Genomic DNA, 23004 nt, shown 5'->3' with positions numbered 1-23004 from the left:
TTGCTCCCCTGGAAGGATCCTTGGCACATAGCAGCTCACGCTGCCTTCTGGTTCCTGCTAAAATCCTGTTGCTGTTTCTGCAGCCTGTACCAGGTGTCTCTTGAAGCCTAGCTGATGGAATTGTGGCTGTTAGCCTGGAAAGGATATCAGAGTGAGACTTATGCAGGATAGAACTACCAAACAAGCTGCTTAAAACTGCCTGTGGCCATGTCCCAATTACCCTCTGATACCCAAGCCCTGACAGCTCCTTGTAACTGCCTGAGACATTTTGCCAACTGTTCTGGGGCGCATCCCTAAGCGGAAAGTAAGTGCCTGGCAGTGCCTTTCCTGGCAGGTCCTATAGGCTGTGGGTTTGGTGTGCCTCCTCCCTTTCTGACCATACCTTACCCCTGTGGCTGTTGAAGGGTTTTTCTGTCATTGGGTGCAGTTGCTGAATGAACTGAGCGTGGTGGAGGCAGAACTGCTGTTGAAATCCTCCGACCTTGTTGGCAGCTATACCACCAGCTTGTGCCTGTGCATCGTGGCTGTGCTGCGGCACTACCACTCCTGCCTTATCCTGAACCAGGACCAGATGGCTCAGGTCTTCGAAGGGTAAGTGCATCTCCCCCTCTCTGTGTGTAAGGAAGCAGTGTATATGCTGAGGGTTTATAAGGGGCATGGACACCTATGTCCTTCCTAAAAGGCAGCTACTTGGTGCCTGAGGGTTCAGCTCACTTCTTTTTGTCTCTCTGCAGTCTGTGTGGGGTGGTGAAACATGGCATGAACCGCTCGGATGGCTCCTCAGCAGAGCGCTGTATCCTGGCCTATCTCTATGACCTGTATACCTCCTGCAGTCACCTCAAAAGTAAATTTGGGGAGCTCTTCAGGTGAGTCTGATGCAGCTGAGTATTTGAGTGGATACTTCCTCCTATAGCACCTTGACTTAAACTTTGCGTTTTGATTGTTTGATGGGATTTCTCCTGAGATCCTCTAAATGATTCAGTGGATAGTCTTGACTCTTAAATAATCATATTTTAGTGAATTACGTCAGTAGTCCTCTGCATCTCCACAGGTCTGTACCTACCCCACTCCTGGAGGATAGATGTAGAGAGTTTAGTTCCTGCTAAACTGGTGACTGAGCAGTTCATTTTAAAAGTGGTTCTCTGCCCTCTAATACTCCTTGGGCTGCTTCTGAACCTGCTGTGCTTGGTTCTGTGTTTGTTCTTGTGCTACTTTTTCTGCTTCTGTTAGCAGTTTGGGTTCTGCTCTGATGATGTTGCCTCTAGGTTCTGTCCTATGGGCTTACTTTATGCTATGGCATTCTGTTCTCTGCAGTTCTTATCTTGGCAACTGACCCTCCACTAGCGCCCTTAGCCACCCGCAGATGGAGTCCACAGATCTCCCAGGCTTTTTGCTTACCTGATCCTGTGAAAGGATAATTCTCATCACAGCCCTGTTTACCTGTACAGTGCTTCACTTTGTTTTCTCTCAGTCCTTGCTTCCTATTAGTGCTTCCAGTGCAGGTGTGTTGTGGGGACATCTGACCCTTGGTGTTACCCCGCAGTGAGGGGCTGTGAGAATGGCTGTTGCCTTGATACAGCTGGCCAAACTCCTGGCTTCAGAGAGCTTTGGAAGTCTGTCTCTGGACTGAATTGAAAGCAGGAGGGATTGCTGTTTTTATAGTTTGTCATACTGGAATTCTTTGAAGGAGTTGTCCTTCATTCAGAAATGAGAAACCTCATACTAGTCTAACTGAATTCCCAAAAGCTGTTCAGCAGAACTTTAAAGTAAATGGCCACAGATAAAAGGGAATATCCTCTAGCAGACAAACACAAAGTTACAGATGAAAACAAGGAGTGACTGAGGAGTTCTAAAGGACTCTGCTAGTGCTTGTGCTGTTTTATGCCTCAGAAGTGAGTGGTGATATCAAAACTTTTCATAAAACTGTTACTTAGCATATAATAAAAGTTGGCTGCAGGTTGTTGTAGTAGGGTGTGTTGATGGTGGCCAGGTGATAAACTGGCAGAATTTCAGTGTTGTTAAATGTACAGTAATGCACCTAGGATTATCTTTGTTCCTTTCTAAGTTCAGTGTGGTAGTGGATATGTTCTACTGGGTGAATAAAGGATCTTTGAGCTTTAACGGTTACATAATTGAAAATGTCATTATAGGGTACAGTAGCAGTCAGAAAACAAATTAAATGTTAAGTATTGTTTGTAAAGGAATGGAGAACAGAACAAAGAGCATCATTAGGCCCTGTTTATTTCATGGTACAACTGTGCCTTGTGGTTTGGGGCATCAAACTTCAAAAAGCATGTAGTGGATTTAGGTCCAAAGGAGGGTGAGTGGATAAATTACCAGAGGTTTCAAATGACTTATGAGGAACTGAGTCTCCTCCCCACAGAAGAGGAGTATGGATAAAAATTTTGTAAAGCTCTGGCTGATGTGAAAAACAAACTGAATGTTCAATATGTCTTAGAATGCAAGCACAGAAAGGAAGGAATAGAAAATAACAAATTTATTAGCCTTTATTGGTACACACTGATCTTGAGTTTCAACGTGTTCTAGGGTTTGTCTTTGCTCACCAGAGTTCAGTGGCCGCTTAGTATTTTTGTGTTCCTAATTGCTTTTCTGTCCTGTTTAGTGACTTCTGCTCCAAGGTGAAGAACACAATCTATTGCAATGTTGAGCCATCTGACTCCAACATGCTATGGGAACCAGAGTTCATGATTGACACTATTGAAAATCCATCTGCACATAACTTTACATACACCAACCTGGGCAAGAGCCTCAATGAGAACCCAGCCAATCGCTACAGTTTCGTCTGTAATGCACTAATGCACGTGTGTGTGGGGCACCATGATCCAGACAGGTGAGAGGCAGAGTTTTCATGGTTCTACTGAGAAAGTATATTCTTTAGGTGAGGGTAAGGAAACCAGTGGCCATATCTTGGCTGTCTTGGGGTGTGAAGAAGGAGGAGCCAAGGCTGGGGTCCCTTAGAAAGTCGCTGACCTGATGGCATGCATGAGTAGCAAAGCTGATCCTCTGCTTTTTTCATTATTTATTTAACAGGGTGAACGACATTGCTATCCTGTGTGCTGAGCTAACTGGCTACTGCAAGTCTCTAAGTGCCGAGTGGCTGGGTGTGCTCAAAGCTTTGTGCTGTTCCTCCAATAATGGGACCTGTGGCTTCAATGATCTCCTCTGCAATGTTGATGCAAGTGCAAACATTCAAAAGGGGAAAAGGAATTGAAGCAGGAGTGGAGGGATCCCTTGGGAGAAGGCAAAAGTGAACAAGGGATGGAGGCTTTGTCTTCTGAGGGCAGGGAAAAGGCTTTGAATACCGGGGGCTGCCCTTGTTGTTTGTTGCAGCCTGGGCAGACCATGGACATTGACCAGGGGTTATGGGCCCTTCTGCCCCCCTACAGCTCCTAGGAATTACTGACAAAGGGAATGAGGTAGAGGCTGTTTGGATCACTGGCTGGTCTCCTCTCTTTCAGGTCAGTGACTTATCTTTCCATGATTCCCTGGCTACCTTTGTTGCCATTCTCATTGCCCGGCAGTGCTTGCTGCTGGAGGACTTGATTCGCTGTGCTGCTATCCCCTCACTCCTCAATGCTGGTAAGTGCATCCCTGCACAAACCTCTGACTCTCAGTTCTGGCACAAAGGCCTGTGCCTAATGCATACTTGGTGAACTCTGTAGTTGTGAAACAATCCTTCAAAACTTCTCTTATACTTCGTAACTGAATGTGGTGCTTTAGAGAAATTTGGGGCTTTTGATTTCTACCAAAAACTGGTTGTGCTAAGGTTTTTCACTGCCCTGCTCTCCTGAGTTTGTGTTGGAGCTGAAATAAACATGGGGAGCTGTTATCAGCCTCGCTGTGTGACCATTGTACTCAGCTCTGAACTCCAGCAGTATGCCTCCCACTGATAATAATGTTCAGCTTAGCATTTTGGCTAGAGCAGCCAGTTGGGCTTATAGCACCTGTGCCCCTGCCTTACTCTGCCATCAGCCTTCCTATCATCAGCTCTGGGGGTTGAAGCATCCAGACTCTTGACAGGGTGAAGTTGGAAAGATGGAGCAAGCAGAATGCAGTGCATGTCACTGGGGATAATACTGAAGGATTTGCTAGCTTGCATGTTAATTGCTGCACATGCTCCATATTTGTAAATACAATAAGGCTGCTGCAGCTTCTCGTCTGGCTGCTCCAGGGCAGTGCACTGTGAATAGCTTTTTGGATTGAGAGTCAGCTGTCCTGGTGCTTAAGAAATCTCAGTTGTCTCTTTTCTTTACATAGCCTGCAGTGAACAGGACTCAGAACCAGGAGCACGTCTGACCTGCCGGATTTTACTCCATCTGTTTAAGACTCCACAGCTGAACCCATGCCAGCAGGACGGCAGTAAGTGAATGAACCTAGAGCCTTTCTTTGCTGTGAAAGTACTAAGGCTCTTGCACCCCAAGAAGAGAGATATGAGACCTTATGGTTAGAGATCGTAACCTGCTTGCTTTGAATAAAGCAGGCAAAGCCTGATGCACTTCCTTCATAGGACAAAGAACAGTATCCTTCCATTTATGTCACTCCATGGTAGCCTGGCATTGGGGAGAAGGTTCTTGGAGGCAGGAAACCAGCCAGTAGAGGTGGCCTTGCTGTCACTAAGCCATTAGAGTAATGATCACTTCTTCTTTTATGTCTTGAGCTTTGTATAGCCTCTTAACTTGGTGCCAGAAGCTGCTGTTTTACAGCACTCCTTTTTTGTGTGATGATGGAAACATTCCAGGAAGCTCTGTTCTTGGCTTCTCACCAGTATCCTGATAGCTCAGATTTCTAAATCCAGCCTGTATTTTAGGTCTAGGGTACTGTTGGAGCTTGGAGTTCATGACACAGGCTCTGCACCCCATTTGGATTTCATGGTTCGGTTGTCACAATGTGATTGGCACTATGCTTCTTGAAACTTAATTAAATGGACCCCATGTTACAGTTAGGAAAGGAACTGGCCTCAGGATTCTCTGAGCTGGATTTTATGGTACTTGCTGGCATATAATTCAGGCAGCTCTGGAGCCTGTGCCTTTCTCTCTTGTTGAGTATTGCCTTTCCCCTTTGTCCTCTTTGCAGACAAACCCACTGTGGGAATCCGCTCTTCCTGTGACCGTCACTTACTGGCAGCTTCCCAGAATCGTATTGTGGATGGAGCAGTCTTTGCAGTGCTGAAGGCTGTCTTTGTTCTGGGTGTGTACCTGTGTTAGCATGAATCTATAACCATGTTTTTCAGGGGAGTGGGAGAAAGGCACTATATTGTTGGTGTTGGCTGTGCAGAAGGCCAAAGGAGATCTGTTCTGATGAATATATATGGCTTATCTGTAGCTGTGAACATGCTTTGAGTTCTATTGGCTGCTGCAGAGAGGTCATTGATCACAGGGAGAGTTTACAAAATCTCAAGATGTTCTTTGAGTCAGGCTTTGTGGTTAGACTTGTTGATTATGTGACACTTGTGTTTTCCTTATAGGAGATGCAGAACTGAAAGGCTCTGGTTTTTCCCACCCTGGAGGTGTTGATGATCTCATGGATGATGAGCTGGGCACCAGGAAGGCTGGTGGTCGTGTAGTAACTGTAGAAACAGCCAGCTTGGATATTTATGCCAAGTATGTACTGAGGAGTATATGTCAACAGGTGAGTCTATCCCATCTCTAGGCATGTCCTTATCCCTTCAGCAGACAGATATATCCTGTATGCCTTTCTTCAGGTTGGGTTTTGCAGGCATTTCTTTGAAAGATAAGTGAAGAACCTGCAATGTTTCTGTCATGTGACAGTACTGAGGATTGCTTACTGTTAGCAAAACACAGAGACAAGCGGTGCTCAAGACTTAGGTGTTGCAGTATGCAGGGACTGCATCCCCTTTGCTTTGGCAACAGCACAGGGCTCCTGTCCAAGGAGGGGAGTGCTGGGAGTGGTATGCTGAGATGTGTGCTGAAGGCAAAGAAGATCAGCATGAGAAAGACAGACATATGGTTTATTAAAATGATAAATGGTGTCTTTCAGGATGCCGCCTAAGTGTTTCTTGCAGTTAGACTGTTAATGTATCCATGGGCTTTGCATTGCCCTGTTTAATTAATTAAAACAATGACAACAAAAGTCTTTTGCTTAGCCTAATCTGACAGCACCAGTATTTTTATTCCTTTGTGGAAAATTGACACTTGAGGAGCTGAAACCTGGCTAATAAAGTTGCAGAGTAGAGTAGCCATGCTGTATGAAAATGGATTTTGATGGGTATCCTTAGCCTTGGTTATGAGCTTATTCTCTCAGCAGGAAAGACATGTTGTTGCAATCTGAAACCTGTATTTTATATTACTTGATGTGTAAACCCACCATTAGTATTGTGTGTTGTCCTCATGCTATTGTTTATCAATTGGCTGACTGCATAGTGATGTTACCAGCTTACCAAAAAGGAATTGCAACCACGTATTTTTAAATATAAATATAACATTATTGATGTCACTGAAACATGACTATAGCATTTACAGAAGCAGATACTCCCTTGCTGATGAAAGTCTATATAGGAAGGACTCGAATGTTAGTGCACAGCAGGGACTAGCAGTGTCAGGTGTCACTGCTCATACCAGTTGTTGGCAGCAGTGGTTATGTAGAAGTGAGCATTCCAGTAGACACCCATGAGTTACCACCAAATTGTGCCAGACCTCCTGTAGGCTTCCTGCAGCTGTAAAGGGCTGGTAAAATGCTGTGTTTAATATTAGCACCTCTTCTGTGAGCAGTGGACTTGCACTATCAATGCCTTAAATTGGGGGTTGTGATTTCTCAGTCTCAGGTTCAGGTATGTATTTTGTAATAGACTTCATTGTGAGGGCATGGGGGAAAGGAACAGATTATAATTAATTTAAAGGTTTCTTCATAGACTCACAGAACAGTTTGGGTTGGAATGGACCTTAAAAATCATGAACAGGGACACCTTCATTATTCCAAACTGATCAGGGCACTATCCAGCTTGGCCTTAATCACTCCCAGGGATGGGACCATCCACAGGTTCTCTGGGCAACCTGTTCCAGTGCCCACCTCTCAAGCCTGTCCAAGTCCCTCTGGACAGCATCCCTTCCCTCCAGCATGTCTTTCTTTCTTTCTTCTTTATACCAATAAAGTGGATTGAAAATGAAGTCTGAGTTCTTGTAAGTAGCTGAGAAAATGATAAAAAGAGTCTTCTCAAAGATACATGTATTACCTACATAAGAAAGATTATTATTAAGAGATTGTGATGTAGCAACACTGAAGGGGGGAGATGAAATAGGCAGTGGAGAGGTCACCACATCTCATGTGCAGACTTCATCTGGAATGAAGATAATGATCTAGGCTGTGGTTTCATGAGGATTTCAAACCAGAGTTCTGACTTTTTCAAACTTTGTGCTTCATTGCTTGGAGTGCTGTCCACTGCTGAAGGGCCTTTCCAGCTTTCTAGGCATAGCATCAGCACCTGTGCATAATGAACTGGATCCTCATCTCTTCTTTTGTTGTCACTTCTCAGTGGAACAATTCTCTGATCAGGCTTGCTCTGCAGATGCAGAAGTGCTTATATAGCAGTCCTCTGATGATTTTAATTTAATGAATTTGCCTAATTTTAAATATGAAAAGCTTCAGCACTAACAAATGCTGCAGGTTAACTGTAAATTGAGTGAAGTACCTACCTCATGTTTAGAAACTGTTGCCCTTAATATTATCATACATTTGGGGAGCATCAACTGAAATCAAGAGACTGAGAATAATAGTTTTCTGTTACCTTCTCATAAGATGTGACTTTAAAAGTGGCTTGCATCCACTCAGTCATTTTCCTTTCCAGAGTCTGAGAAGTAAAATAATTGTTTTTTACTAAGTGTGACAGTGTGTTTTCCATCACTATTTGATAATTAAGGTGTGTGTTTTTCCCCAAGACATGGTTTAGTGCTAGCTGCACCCCTGAGTTACCTAACTTAGGACAGCTCCAGAGCTTTGTTGTGCTGGAAGTGGACCAAACAATTTTAAGTGATCCCTTCTGATCTTCTGAGCCCAAGTGGCAGTGTTGAGGGAGCCTGGACATGGTAGTGTCTGTGTACTGTTAAATCACATCAATATTTTCTCAAAGGAAAGAGCAACTACTGTGTTTCATTACTGCTGACTTGTCAAAGTTTGTTTCCTCTGTTCTGATTGCTGTGCTATGCCTGATGCCTGCTGAATCAGGATAGTACAGTTCATGAAGAGAAATGATTATCAGGCATAACTGCATACTAATAAGGCTTTTATGATTTTGATGTGTTCCATGCATCTCTCTAAGTCTGAAAGCAGGGGCGTTGATTTGGAATCAGACATCAGTTTGACTGTGCTGACTCTGCCTTCATCTTGCAGGAGTGGGTAGGAGAACGATGTCTGAAGTCCCTCTGTGAGGACAGCAATGACTTGCAGGATCCTGTCCTGAGCAGCACACAGGCCCAGAGGCTGATGCAGTTGATTTGTTATCCACACCGGCTCCTGGACAATGAGGAAGGAGAAAACCCTCAGCGGCAGAGGATTAAACGCATCTTACAGGTGCAATCTGCTGGCAGAATCTGTGTAATTCTAGTAATTGCCTCATGAGGGGTCTGACACTCACTATGGAGGGACCTGAGGGTGTGGGGTGGTATCGTCTGAGATAAGGAATTACGTGATGTATGTGTGTGCATTACAGAATTTGGACCAGTGGACCATGAGGCAGTCCTCGCTGGAGCTGCAGCTCATGATTAAACAGACAGCAAGCAATGTGAGTTTCTGCTCAGAGGGGATCATACAGGGGAGGATAAAGTGGCTGCTTATGAGTTGGTGGGGAGGTGGCCTGGCAGAAGAGGGGACAGGGAGAAAGTAAACAATGAGGGAGTCAGGCCTGTGAAAGCTAAGCATGAGAAGGAAGCAATGAGTCTGAGACTCCAGGAGCAGCAGCCATGGGGAAGTTGGCAAACTTGAGTTTGTACTGAGTTGAAATGTGGAAGCAGTAGGTGCTCTCAGAGAAGGACTTGACTGTCTTTTTCTTTCTTACCTTCAGGAGATGAACTCCTTGTTAGAAAACATAGCCAAGGCCACCATTGAGGTATTCCAGCAGTCAGCAGAGACAAGCTCTGCTAGCTGTACTGGTAATGGAGTCAACAATATCAGTAGCTCGACAAGTGCTACACCTGCCAGCAACAAATCCAAACCCATCCTGAGGTAGGTGTAGAGCCAGCATGCAGCTCTCTTGTAGACAAGTGTGAATCTTAAATTGCATTGCAAACAGTTTTCCTCTCCTGTGTTGCCACAGCTCCCTGGAGAGATCAGGAGTATGGCTAGTGGCCCCTCTGATTGCCAAACTTCCAACATCAGTGCAGGGCCATGTGCTGAAAGCTGCTGGAGAAGAACTGGAGAAAGGACAACATTTAGGATCATCATCCCGCAAGGAGAGGGACCGCCAGAAGCAGAAGAGGTGAGTCCAGGGAAAAGGGCAGGCAGTGTTTGCTGTGCTGATCCCCCAGCCTGGCAGTACAGCTCCCTCTCTGTTGTCTCTCAGTATGTCCCTCCTGAGCCAGCAGCCATTTCTGTCACTGGTGCTGACGTGCTTGAAAGGTCAGGATGAGCAGCGGGAAGGCCTCCTCACCTCTCTGTACAGTCAGGTCCAGCAGGTAAGGGTCTTGTTTCTCCCTTCACTTTCCTCAGGAGCTCTCCCCTCCAGCGGACAGGCTCTGGAGCATGGCCTCTGGGATATTGTCTTACCCTGTTTGGTATAGGGAGCTTGAGCTGACCATTTCTGAGTCACCACAGTGAGTGGTACAAGCTGCTCTCTCTTCATACAGCATACAGCTGGTGAGGTCTGTCCTCTCTTCTGTATTTCTTAGATTGTTACAAACTGGCGAGAAGATCAGTACCAAGATGACTGCAAAGCCAAGCAGCTGATGCATGAGGCCTTGAAACTGCGGCTGAATTTGGTGAGCAGTTGCAGAAAAAGAGCTTAACCATCTGGGGTGAAAAGTTGTCTGCCTTTTTTTCCTTTGGAACAAGTACACACAGAAGGGTCTATATATGTCCTGAGGCAAGGAAGTAGGAGAGACACTTGTGCTGCTTCTGGGTCTTGAGCCCTGAGTGGGACAGGGTGTGTGAATAAATTCCTCTGCTCTGTTTCATCAGGATGAATCCAAAGACTTGGTCTCTTTTGTAGATGTGCCTTCCCCTTTGAATGCCTTTGCAGCCCACAGCGCTACTACTTACATCTGAGGTTTGGCTGCTGACAGCAGTCTTCCTCAGCTCTCAGTAGGAGTTAAGCCCCCTTAAGCTCTGGTTTAAGCTCCTTTCTTACTTCAAAATGTTGGTGTTTCTTGGTGTCCTTGTGACTAAACTCCCTTTCTCTGTCAGGTGGGAGGAATGTTTGACACAGTCCAACGCAGCACACAACAGACAACTGAATGGGCTGTGCTTCTCCTGGACATCATCAGCAGTGGCACTGTGGACATGCAGTCAAACAAGTAACTTCCAGTCTGATTTCTGGTCTATCCACTTCCCGAGGGAGGCAGTTGTTAGCATGGCCCTCTTTCTCATGTGAGCTGGCTGTTTCTCTAGATGATCTGTCAGAAGTGACAGCTGAAAGGGATTTTGGGGCCTTTAGGTCCTGATAGCCAAGTGCACTCTGCCATATTCAGAACAAACTTGGCTTTCCAGATGCAGAGAGATATTCAGGGGAGAGCTGAGTCTGCTTTTTAGAGGTGCTGAATGGAATCAGAGGAGTCCAGTCTTAATCTGTGATACCGCACCTAACTCAAGTGGGAGTAAAACTGAAGTGTGGTATAAAAGGAAAAGGAGGATTAGTGTGGGAGGTTATTCTGAAGACTGACACTTCTAAATGTGGGTGGAAGTCTTGACAGTCTAATAGTGTTTGGTGTTACAATGATGGCAGAGGCTTTTTATCAGCTTTTCAGGTGACTGCCCTTTCTGCTCTGACCAACAGTGAGCTCTTCACCACCGTGCTGGACATGCTGAGTGTTCTCATCAACGGCACCCTGGCTGCTGATATGTCCAGCATCTCTCAGGGAAGCATGGAGGAGAACAAGCGGGCATACATGAATCTTGTCAAGAAACTCAGGGTGAGGGACACCAGGCCCTGTATAGGGACCAGAGCATGCTGTGTTGTGGTTGTCCAGCTATGCAGATTTATCTGTGTCTCATGAACAGTACCTGTCCTGTTTCTGCTGTTTAGATGAAGTAGTGAGGGTGGCCCCTATGACTCTGTAGGCCTGAAGGGTACAAAGGTGAGAAGTAAGGCAGGGATGGAGGCCAATACCAGAAGGGGCATAGGTGGGCTTTGGATGGTCTTTCCTGAAAAATTCAAGTCCTCTCTGTTCCACTTGTGCAGAAGGAGCTGGGGGACCGTCAGTCTGACAGCCTGGAGAAGGTGCGACAACTGCTACCACTTCCCAAGCAGACCCGAGATGTCATCACCTGTGAACCTCAGGGATCCCTCATTGATACTAAAGGCAATAAAATAGCTGGCTTTGATTCCATCTTCAAGAAAGAGGCAAGTGAAGCATTTTTGTCCGTATCACAGCTCCTGAGTGCAGGTGTCACCTTGTCCTCTGATGCCTTAAGTCTGCACAGCTTGGGAGGCATCTGTATGCAGTGCCTCATTCCCTGACGAGCTTGAAGTGGCTGGCTGCACGCAGACAAGCTGGCACATAACCATGGCCAAAAAGGGTGAAACTGGGGTGTTAATGCTTGGTTATAGCATGCTGCTGTGACCTGAGATGTTAACTAAATTTGGGGATTGTATTTATGATTATATGAAGTGTAAAGAGAGACACATAATCCCTGTCACGTAAACTAATGGGCAAAGCAAGTGTGCAGGAGACTGGCAGAGATGGAGTGAAAGAGACTAGACAGTTGTTGATGAAGACCTTTAGAAATGACTGCTTTGCCACCTGGAGGAGCAAGGACCATTAGCCTCAGACTACTTACTGAGAGATCTGGGTTAGAGCCTGAAGAAAGCACAGAATTACCTGTACCTTTATAGGAGCAGCAACAGGGGCTTGAAGGTTCTTATCTCTTTTGCTTTAAAGGGATTGCAAGTCTCTACAAAGCAGAAGATTTCTCCTTGGGATCTTTTTGAGGGTTTGAAGCACTCAGCCCCACTCTCCTGGGGGTGGTTTGGGACAGTCCGGGTGGATCGCAAAGTGTCCAGATTTGAGGAGCAGCAGAGGCTTCTTCTGTATCACACACACCTGAAACCCAAGCCCCGCAGTTACTACCTGGAGCCATTGCCACTGCCCCCTGAAGAGGAAGAGCCTCCTACACCTGTGGCTTTAGAGCCAGAGAAGAAAACTGCAGAACCAGCCAAGGCTGATAAAACAAGCTCCAATCCTGCTGCCTCCACAGAAGAACGCAAGAAGAAACAGAGCAAAACCAAGAAACGCAACCAATCTGCCAGTAAAACTGAGGTAATGGGACATCCACAACTGCTGGACACTCCATGTGCACCACTCCTAGTTACAGAACACTCCCTAGAGTCTTCCTGAGGAGCCTGAGAGTGATGTTATGGTAAAGATGTGATGTGTTTCCTCTCAGCTGGGAGTACTGGAGCTTTATCCTGCTCTCTAGCTTGGCACAAGTCAAACACTTTCTTAATCCCTAATGGGAGGAAAGGAGTCTGTCCAGATCAGATAACATGCTTGGCTTCCTCCTGTGGACTTTTCAATGCTTTAATACTCTTCCTCCATTCATGAATTCCCAGTGCACATTTATCTTTCTTACTGCTTTGTCTTTGCAGGACTTTGTGTTGGGTCCTAGCCGGGGGGTTTCGTATGGAGTTGGTATGCCAACAGATCTCTTGCATCACCAGTCAGGAAGCACCATGTCAAGGCTGGCATATGGGCAATCACCAGTGGGTCTCTATGCCCAGAATCAACCTCTTCCAGCAGGTAGGTGCACAGGAGAGCCAAAAATATTTCACCTCTCTGAGAATCTTTTCTGTGTGATGTTCCTGTGCAGGTCCCTGCACTTTCTTCTTTTGCCTGTCATGTCCGGGTACAGTGATGAACAGTCATTCTGGAGCTATGAGGTGCAGCAGTAGCTGTGACTGCTCTGCCTGTTTCTCTTCCTCTTGCAGGTGGCCCTCGCCTGGATACATCCTACAGACCGGTACGCATGCCACTGGGAAAACTGGTTCAGAGTCGCCCACCCTACAGCGGTGTGCTGCCTCCAGGCATGGGCAGCATGATGGGCATTGACCCCTCCTACAAGCCAGCAGTGTACAGGCAGCAGCCTCCAGTGTCCCAAGGACAGATACTGAGGCAGCAGCTGCAAGCAAAATTGGTAAGTCAGATATGTGCTCTTGCTGTTGCTGACTCCACAGTATAGCATGGCCAGACTGTTTGGTGCTGTCCCTTTTAGCCAGAACTGCCCACCTCTGTATCTGCTCTAGAAAGATGTTGTTTCTTGTGTCTGTTCCTCTAGTGCCACCTGCTTTGTGGGCCTGTGTCACTAGCAGTTGGAGGAGGTTGTCACAGGGTGGCCACTGGAGAATGAGAGGAGCATATGCTGGCTGGGGGTGGCAGGTTTTTTAGTGGCCTGTTTGTCCCAGGTCAGGGTGAGACAGAAGTCATGAGCATGTGCCTGTTGTGCAGCAGCCTCGTAGGCTAAGCAGTGAAACCACTTGTCTGGTTTAGTGGGAGCTGCTGAGAAGAGAGCAGCAGTGTTCCTGTCCTTTGGAGATGTTGGAAAAAGTGCTTCTCTCTTGCCTTTCAGCAGGGCCAGGGCATAATGGGCCAGCAGCCCGTGCGCCAAATGGCTCCAACCCCATCTTATGGAGCACTGCAGCCCTCCCAGGTAAGTGGCAGTGACTGCAGGTAAGAGCTGGAATCTGGCTCCAGCACAGGGCAGCAGCTTTGGTCTTGCTGCTAAACCCTGAAAGTGCTTGGCTCCTCTCCCTAATGAGCTTCCCTGTGACAGTATTTACAGGAGGCTAATGTCCTGTGTTCTGTGTTCTTTTGCACCCCGTGACTAAAAAAGGCCTTTTTGTTCCATTTCAGGGTTACACTCCGTACGTCTCCCACATAGGCCTTCAGCAGCACCCCTCCCAGTCAGGCACAATGGTACCTCCTACTTATTCTGGACAGCCCTATCAGAATTCCCATCCCAGCTCTAATCCTGCTCTAGTGGATCCTGTTAGACAGATGCAGCAGAGACCAAGTGGCTACGTGCACCAGCAGGCCCCTGGCTATGGGCACACCTTGGGCAACACACAGAGGTACTTCCTGCCTTATGGGCTGTTAATAAACTCTATTTCATTAAGGATTTCCCTGCTCTGCTTACACCACTCTAACAGCAAACTGTGAAAACCCCGTTCTCCTTACTGTACTTTACTTCCTCAGAGAAGCATCATTGTCCAGCTTTCTGCCCAGGGAAGAAACAGAGATAGGATGAAATTGGGAAATGCTAGTTGTAGGCAGGAAACTGTGTTTTTCTGGCTTTGTAGCCAGAGAAAGTTGGTATAGAAAGTATGAGGGAAAATTACCTGGGAAAGTCATAGTTTTGGTTTTAAATCTAACCAACAGATCATCATCAAAGGGCTAAATCTGAGATTTCCATTGTTCCTGAGCAGGCATAAATCCAACAGAAAAGCCATGCAGAGCAGTGGAATGGTGACTGTTACTTAGAGCTTCTAGAAAAACAGATTGCATTAAACCCTTGAGAGGCCCTTGTGTCCCTCACCTTTCTGCAGAGACAGCATGGATTGCAGGGTGCTGTTTGGGCTGTCTCTGATGTCAGAAGTTGTGTTTGGATTAAAGAAATCTGGCTGCCTGTGAATCCTTTACTCCTATTGTCCTTTTCTCTTGCAGGTTTCCTCATCAGTCAATACAGCAGACCCCCATGATGAGTGGAATGAACCATTTGGGTCCACAGGGAGTTCCCTCAGGAATTCGACCCAGCCAGATCCTTCCTGACCAACAGCAGCAGCAGTACCTGAGGCAGCAGCAGCAGCAACAGATGCTGAGGGTGAGTGGTTGCTGACAGGAGGAAGGCTGCTGTAGCTGGAGGAGGCCTGACCAGTGCTGCTTACCTCTGCCCCTCTGTGTCAGGAAGGATGTCACTCTGTTTGGGGGCTGTCTGGCAATTTGCTAGGCAGTTCTCCTTTCCTTACAGCTGGCCACTCCTGATGGAGATTCCTGCTGCACTGCCTTGTGCCAGTCACCCAGCATGAGCTAAAAGTCTGTTCAGTCCTCTGGCCTGTGTCCCACCTCTTCCTGCTCCAGCTGAGCCAGTAGATTCTGCAGAAAGTTAGTTGTTGCACAAGTGTGGCAGGAATTTGAAATAAAGTGAAAAGCCTCCTGTCCACAAAAGAGTGGGAAAGTTGGTCAAGATCATCTTTAGGGGCATATCTGCATTTCTCAAAATCAAAATATGTATTGGTTACAGTTTCCATTGGCAGAAAATCTGGCATGAATCAATCCACATACTCCGTTTCTTACAGCAGATGGTGAAAAATTGATCCAAAGCCAACTGTTAGACCCAGCTCTCTAGGTTCAAAGAAGATCACAAGGCATGAGTCAACAGACATGAGTATTCCATGGATTTGTGTTATGATCTTATGAATATTAAATTCTTACATGAAATAAAGATACATTTATAGGAATTACAGAAATTTATTGAATTGACAGAGAAACACAAATAGTTTAATTGGTGAATCCTATGCCTTATGACAAGGCCTAGCAAACCTGTGGAATAGGGGGAGACTTTACATGGCACAGAGTGCTGAGTCTTTTTGTTCAGAGTGGCCTGAGCAAAACAGTGGTTCCTGCAGAGAGCTGCAGTCAGCATTATCTGAGAATTGCTGCCTTGCACTGGACAAGAGAACTGCCTCTGGCATGGTCAGCAGCTTTTAGTCCTTTTGATAAAGTAGCACCCCCTGACTATTCACTTTGAGTTTCTTTTAGCATTCTCCATCAGTCATATTTAGAAGAACATGCCTCAAACAAATTGCTAACACTTCTCCTAGCTCAGTAACTTCATGTATACCTTCAGCTTTTAGCTGAGTTTGCTTGGTTGCTTAAAAAGCCCACAAAGGTGGAGTGCCCAAGCTATCCCATTAGTGTGGCTCCTGCTGTGTTACCTAAGGTGTGCCTGGTGCTATAGCTGATTTTCATGGAGCAGTGGTTTGTGGAAAGGATGAGTGGCCTGTTGTTTTGTCTTACATGGGTTGGTAGACAGCTGCTGCAAGAAGGAAAAACATGAAATTGGTATCCTGGCTCATTTAGTCAGTCATCTGCTTTCTTGTGTACCCAGGTCACAGCATCCATGTCAAGAACCTGTGACCAAACTGGTATAAGTTGGAAGGCTTTTCTAGAAACTCGCTCCCTTTAGCTTGAATCCTTGACCCAATGTGTTCATGACTGATTCTTGTATGAATTACTATTGTCCCCTGTGTCCTGTTTACTGGCTGTTCCTTCTCACTGTTATTTGCCCAATGTACATTCCTAGGGAGCCCTTGCAGCTTCCAAAGGTCAGGTTCCTCTAACCTTCTTTCATAAGACACTGTTCTTTCTGCTGATTGTACTTCTGTTTGTTTTCTGAGTCTGTTCAAGATTTGAACCTTGTCCTTTTGAGACAGTGATTGGAACTGTACCTACCATCACCACATTGGGTTTGTTTTGATAGCATTAGTTTTTTTTATTTCTGCTAGGATTCTTTTTTTTTTTTATCCTGAGAGTTAAAAACTGCATTGACAGATGGGAGAATTGTCTGAAAATTAGGAGAAATTAAAAACCGTAAGATTTCTGGGTATGTTTGACTCCAACACACTGAGTATTCTTCTCAGCATAACTAATTCTGTAAACATTTGGTTTTGAGCACTGAATCCAGTTTTATCCACATCCTTTTATTGAAGTGTAACACCAGCTGTCATGAGTGGCAGGGAAGGACAGCTAGATAGATTGAAGAGTTGGGGGACATGACTGAGAAGGAAAGTCTGAAATAGCTGGATGTATTTCATTAGAGAGACAAAGACAACAGGAGAGATAAGTCTCCAAATTTTTTATCTTAAAAAGAAAGAAAAAACCCCATTATCTCTTCTTATCCCTAGGCTGTAGCACCAGAAATGGCCTTAAAACACAGCATGTGAAATTTCAGGGTAGAGATTAGGGAAAACTCCAGTAGTAGGAGTAGCTGACCTGGAGTGGACTGTGTAAGGAGATTATAGGAGCTCTGTTGCTACCTCTGAAAAGAATCTGAGCATGATTCAGGCAAATACTCATTATTCATTATTGCTGATCTTAACCAGGAGGCAAGAGATGAACCAGCCAGCCTTTTGAGTTCTTAGTTTTCTATTCTCGCACCTTGTTTGCTCCTAGTAATGAGCAGTAGACTCAGTTCTCTTCTGTCATCTGTCAATACCTCATCTTGCAGAAAACCTTTTTGCTGTCCTTGTATTTCTTGCTATTTTTCAGCCTGGGGTGGAGTCCTGGTGAAATTTGAGTAATTTAGGTACCTGTAAGGAAAATGGTGTACGAGGGTGTTTTACTGCATGGAACGTCATTCCTCCTTAAGCCTTTGCTGTGCCCCAGTGCTGTGTGCATTGCCCTGACAGTTCCCTGATGGTCCCTTCTCTTTTGTCTTCACAGCAGCAGCAGCAACAGCAGCAGCAACAACAACAGCAGCAGCAACAGCAGCAGCAGCAGCCCCAGCCACCACAGCCCCAGCCCCAGCAGCAGCCCCAGGTGTCCACAGTGCCTCAGCCACAGGCGCAGGGCCAGCCCCCGGGGCTGGGGATGCAGGCTCTTCCCCCACAGCAGCCCATTGTGAGTGTTCCCTCGGAGGCACAGGGACGTGACAGTCCGGCACAGATCCAGCAGTGCTCCACCTGCATCCCCCCTTTCTCCCTCCCTGAGCTTCCCAGGGCCTGTGTGAATGCTGAGGCTGCCAGCCAGGTGGTGTGGCTATAACTGTGTTTTTCTCTTTACAGTTCCAGCGCCAGGGCCTTCAGCAGACACAGCAGCAGCAGCAAACAGCTGCTCTGGTTCGACAGCTTCAGCAGCAGCTTTCCAGTAAGCCTGAGTGTTCTTGATCCTGTTGCTAGTCTCCTCCCTACTGTTTTCTATTGCAGGTACCCTGGTGTAGAGAAGCAAGGCCAAGCCAGACTTGTCTGTCTGAAGACATAAATTATGCTGGCAGGGAGGTGGCATCAGGACTTAGAGCTACCAGCCCAAGGGGGCACAGCAGCAGGGAGGGCAGTGCTTGCCAGCTTGTGAGCAACCTTCCAGACCTTCCTCCTGCTGCCTGCAGAGGGACAAGGGAGCTAGCCTTTGTAGGGACTGCTGCACAGCTTTCCTGGAAGCATCCAGGCTTTAAAATCACCTGGGGGTATTTCCTCTGCAGCAGGTGACCTCTGTGGGGTACAGGCAGGCTGTAATCCTGGAGCAATCACTTGGTGGTTGACCCAGAGACACTGTGGTTGTGTTGTGAGCCAGACAAGACTTCTTGGAGGCAGGAGGGGTACTCTAGGAAGTGTAGCTGAACACTTGCTGTGTTTGTGGTGGTCACAACAGGGTAGTGGCATAGATATTGTTCAGTCTGGCACTGTATTCCTATAATCTGTATTGAATTACAGGCTGGAAGATCACAATACAGAATTCAGGGTCTATGCTGTTCCCTTCTGAATTGCCTGCTGTCATTGTCTTCTGTCACCTTACTGGCTTTTCTGCTCCAAAAATGGCAGAAATGCTATGAAAATTTTGAGAAACGGACAGCACAGTTGATAGTTTGTTTTTTTTGATTTTGCAGTGAGAGTGAGACCGTGCCAGACTTGGTAATGTGTGGAGTGGGGGACTTGGAAACTGTGCTTATACTTGTTCCCTGATGGAAAATTCTTAGTCCTTGTGGCCAAAAACCTCCCCAAACCAGGTTTTAATGTGCTAAGCTTCCCACTAGCCTGATTCAGAAATGATAAGTCTGTGCCAAAGGATCTCAGCCAGGACATTCAAGTATAGGAAGGCCTTGTATAAGAATCTGAATATAGCAAAACAGTCATATTTTTGTAGCCTTCCTATACAGTAAATGGAACCTGTTGTATCTGGAATAGATGTGTGGGTCCCATGCAGCCTTGTGTCAGCGTTCAGTTTCCATGCTGCCTCCTTGGGTTTGCATCACCTCCCCCTGGAATCATGTGGAGTTCTTATTTGTAGTGCCAGGGATGGAGTAGAAAGCAGGAAGGAAACCAAGACCAGCCTGCAGGAGGGGGACTAGGGTGTTTTGGGCCCAGGATAGGTTGCCGTAGGAGGCTCCAGGGTATCCCTGAATGTCCAGGAGAGTTGAGAAGGCAGCAGGCCCACCAGGTTACACTCATCTCCTTTTACTTAGTGGCTTAGGGTCACACATGCTGATTTTGTTTCAGGAAAAAGAACTACAGAATTTCATGTATCGGACAGTAATCATATATACTGTGAGCATTGTAAATCACGAAACAGCAGTCCCAGCAGTTTGGAAGTTAATGAGGTTCTTGAATGTAACTTCACCATGTTTCCTGCCTTTGTGTCATCTGGAAGTCCTTTGGGCCTGTATGGAGATACTGACAGGAAGTCAGGAAAATTTTCTCTGAAACCTTCGGTTTCTGGGAGTGCTTTAGGATGAGTGACACTGGCTAGCTCAGTAGCTTCTATGGCTGCAGAAGCTGTGTACTTTTATAGAGCTGACTTTCTTTCAAAATCAGAAATAATTAATCCATAAACTCATTCTCCCAGCTACTTGCCACCTTTCAGGGCTTTGTTATGGTCCTCCAATTCCACCATGCGGGATGGAGATGTTTTCCATGGAAACTTCAAGATTAGGACCAGAACATATCTCTTCCTGAAAGAATGTGGGATCCTGGCTGTGCTGCTGCCCAAAGGCTCAGGCAGATCTGCAGCACAGGGAGTACCACAGTGCTTATATTTTCCTTCTCATGGCCTGTGACACTCCTCATACTGCACTGGTGATGTGGGGAGGGGAATCTCTTTTCTGAACTAAACCTTGTGACTGTTCAACTCTGTCTTGACCTCAACAGATACACAGACACAGCAGAACAACAACCCATTTGGACGCTACTGACCTGTGGCACTTCAGCCTGATTCAGGAGGGAGACATCACTGTGGATGGATACAGCCTCTTCAGCCTGACCCACACTCTGGGGCAGCCCCCAGCCTCTGTCCTTGTGCCCCCAGTGCTGCTGCTGTCTGTCTCACAGGGAAATGCCAGGAGAAGCATTTTATTGTACAGAGAAAGTGTTTTTACTATCCAATTTCTACAAATGTTTATGGAGATCCCTTGTGGCTGATAGTCTCCCTTCCCACTTTGGTTTCAGTTTTTACTCAGTTTTTGGTATTTTTGTTAAAATAATGATTAAGACATTGTAAAATTTTGTACTTTATTTATACCAGATGAACTCCATACTGCAGACATTCTCGGATGAATACAGAGAGCTTACTTTGCAAACTGAGTGTGTTTTCAGAGCCTGCCTTTCCTCCTCAGCACTCCTCCCAGTACAGCCCAGCAGCACTCTACACACATGGTCTTCATCTCTTCCTCAGTAGAACTAACGTCTGCATTTTTAGCTTTTGTGAAGGCTAAACAATTTTGTTTGGGAAGGAAAGCTCTTCCCTGTTTATTTCATAAGCTGGTGTTCACATACTTGCAAAGGTTTTTATGCAAGCTTTGTAGGATTTATATGTTGATTAAGGGCTTTACTGGTAGTCCTGTTGCATGTTCCACCAGGACACCAGTATAAAGCAAAGAGGGACTTCTATTGCAGGGTAATTCTGAGCTCTGACAAGCCCAGCTTCCCCCACCACAGCAGTTACAGAGATGCTCAAGCTCCTTACCTCTGCAGTCTAGGAGGAGCTGCAGACTGAGTGCGCTCACAGTGCTTCTTCTTGCTTCTCATCACAGCAAGGTTTGGCTGATAAGCACCAAGGCTCATCTGTTAGCTCCTTCCTGACAGCTTTCTCTGCATGGGGAATGTGCATTCTGAACTTCTGCCCTGCTTTGTGCAGCCTGCTGGCATGAGGTCTGATCTTGGTGCTTGCTACACCTGGTGTCCATTGAATCTGGAAGCCACCTGTACCTTTTTTCTCTCTTGGGTTCTTCCTCAGGGGTTGGACCTGTGGTCCCTGTGGTAGCTTTTCTTGACCAGTGCCTTGCTTCTGTCCCATGGGACAGTGTGGGATAGAGTGAGGCCACAAGGACTGAGCTGCACCTGATCTTCATCTGAGGACAAATAGTTCTGGAGGGTGCATGGAGGCAAGCTCAGGGAACTATGAGGGATGGCAGTGCCCCAGGGCAGTGCTCCTTGTCCTCGTTGATGGGCCTGTGTCTGCTGTCCCAAGAACTGGAGCTTGTGCCCTTTCCTTGGAAGCACATGTGAAGCTGCTCTCTGGGGCTTGCTTGGCACTACATTCTCTCTGCCCTGCGTGTCCCCAAACACCTGCGCCCATGCCAGGCTCTTGCCATGTGGCTGCAGAACCATTGGAAGGTGTTGCTGGCCAGGCCTGAGTGAGGGGACGCAGTTGTTCATGAAGACAGGGGCTTGCCCCTTCTGTGCTTCCCTGCTTGTCCCCTTCCACGCGGATCAGCCTGGGCCAGAGCCCTGAGCTGGCTATTGCATTCCCCATCTTCCCCCTGCCCCAGGGTGCTCGTGCCAGGGACTCTGCTTGCCGGCTGCCCGTGTTCTGTGACGCAGAGATGGAAGCCCTGCTCCTGGCCATGGCTGTGTCGGGCGGCCCCTGCTCGGAGTGAGCCGTAGGTGAGGCAGGAGGACTCTGCTCCCTCATCCTGCCGGGGGGCGGGCGGACACGGAGGGGCCACTGCCTGGGGACACGGGGCACTGGCTCTGCCCACAAGATGCCATGCCCCCCTTCCTGGTGTGTACGGTCATGGCCGACAGCCCCCTCCTCTGCCGGCCCTGGGAGGCAGCTGAGCCTGCGCCAAGCGGCATCTTGGATGCTCCTTCTGCATCGCTGCCGCGCCGGCGGTGGGAGGGGGGCGGCTCTGCAGCAGCCGGAGCGGGCTGGGAGGCAGCACAGCCGGGCTGGCTGGACAGGGGTGCGCTGGGGTGGCCCTTGCACGGCAGCTGGGGCGAGGTGGGAGTGCTGCAGTGCGAGAACACCGAGTCGGGTGCTGACCTCCTGCAGGGAGTTCTGATGGGGGGATCTGGTGAAAGCACCCCAGGAGCCCCCCTGCCTTCCTGGGAGAAAGGGGATGACTTGTCCCTTCCTGTAGCAAAGTGCCTACTGCCACAGGACCCTTTATTGCGTGGCCCAGCAACAGGGCTGGCCCCGCTCTTCCTCCGTCAAAAGGCTTCCCCCAGCTGTGTCAGCTGCTTGGCAGGCCAGGTCTGTGTGGGATGAGCAGCACTCCAGAACTCTGTTGTGGTGACAGACGCCAGGCTGCCACGGTGTCCAAGATCCCACACAACCCTCAGTTTCCAGTGGGTGCAAGAGGTTGCAGGGGGACGCGGAGACCAGTGCAAGACGTGGTCACAGCACAGGGCTGTCTGGGGAGCTGTGCTCTGCCTGGCCTGGCTGCATGCCTTGCAGCTGCTGTGCTGCACATTAGCACTGAGCTGCTTTAAGCAGGTCTGACAGCTTCCAGCCCTTCTGCTCCTTCTCCGAGTCGTGGCTAAACGCTGCTTGTGACAGAGCCAGAGGCAACTGGGGGCATTTTAATACACACTGCCCATTGAGTAATGCACACAGCTGCCCTGCTGCGGCCACCAGTCCAAGGGAGGGGGTGGTGTGGGGCTGTGCCTGTTTGATGCTGGGCTCCCTGAAGGCGATGCCACACGGGCTGTGCCCAGCATCTGAGGAGAAGCCTGAGATTGCAACAAATCTTGATGCATTGGGGTGGATGGATGAGCTGAAGCAGGCTCTGCCCTACGCATATACCCCACCCAGCAGCCTGGCATAAAGGGTCCCCATAGACCATACCCTGGGCAAAGGTGGCTTGTCAGGCACTGTCAGAACTGGTGTTGTGCAA

General features: G+C 47.6%; 1 protein-coding gene across 4 annotated transcripts in view; it reads left to right on the top strand.

Moving 5' to 3' along the window:
* Positions 1-20466, top strand: part of MED12 (mediator complex subunit 12) — a 36184-nt gene extending 15718 nt beyond the window's left edge. Inside the window, exons 19-44 of one of the 4 annotated variants that reach the window (XM_058847632.1) lie at positions 428-591; positions 735-866; positions 2624-2851; positions 3052-3196; positions 3480-3600; positions 4279-4380; positions 5095-5208; positions 5486-5649; positions 8365-8544; positions 8684-8755; positions 9035-9195; positions 9287-9448; positions 9533-9644; positions 9858-9947; positions 10372-10481; positions 10961-11096; positions 11366-11527; positions 12066-12443; positions 12773-12923; positions 13112-13317; positions 13753-13830; positions 14034-14251; positions 14844-15000; positions 17622-17798; positions 17963-18044; positions 20039-20466. In XM_058847632.1, coding sequence (XP_058703615.1) covers positions 428-591; positions 735-866; positions 2624-2851; positions 3052-3196; positions 3480-3600; positions 4279-4380; positions 5095-5208; positions 5486-5649; positions 8365-8544; positions 8684-8755; positions 9035-9195; positions 9287-9448; positions 9533-9644; positions 9858-9947; positions 10372-10481; positions 10961-11096; positions 11366-11527; positions 12066-12443; positions 12773-12923; positions 13112-13317; positions 13753-13830; positions 14034-14251; positions 14844-15000; positions 17622-17798; positions 17963-18044; positions 20039-20082 — 3846 coding nt within the window. In that variant the 3' untranslated portion in view covers positions 20083-20466. Of the gene's footprint in view, positions 1-427; positions 592-734; positions 867-2623; positions 2852-3051; positions 3197-3479; positions 3601-4278; positions 4381-5094; positions 5209-5485; positions 5650-8364; positions 8545-8683; positions 8756-9034; positions 9196-9286; positions 9449-9532; positions 9645-9857; positions 9948-10371; positions 10482-10960; positions 11097-11365; positions 11528-12065; positions 12444-12772; positions 12924-13111; positions 13318-13749; positions 13831-14033; positions 14252-14843; positions 15001-17621; positions 17799-17962; positions 18045-20038 lie in introns of all 4 variants that reach the window. The other 3 variants (XM_058847633.1, XM_058847631.1, XM_058847634.1) reach the window with 3 other exon arrangements.
* Positions 20467-23004: the final 2538 nt, after the last annotated feature.

Source organism: Poecile atricapillus, chromosome 12, assembly GCF_030490865.1.
Source record: "Poecile atricapillus isolate bPoeAtr1 chromosome 12, bPoeAtr1.hap1, whole genome shotgun sequence".
NCBI classification, from domain to species: domain Eukaryota; kingdom Metazoa; phylum Chordata; class Aves; order Passeriformes; family Paridae; genus Poecile; species Poecile atricapillus.
The sequence above is the reverse complement of the archived record's forward strand: the minus strand, read 5'-3'. Positions and strand labels throughout refer to the sequence as shown.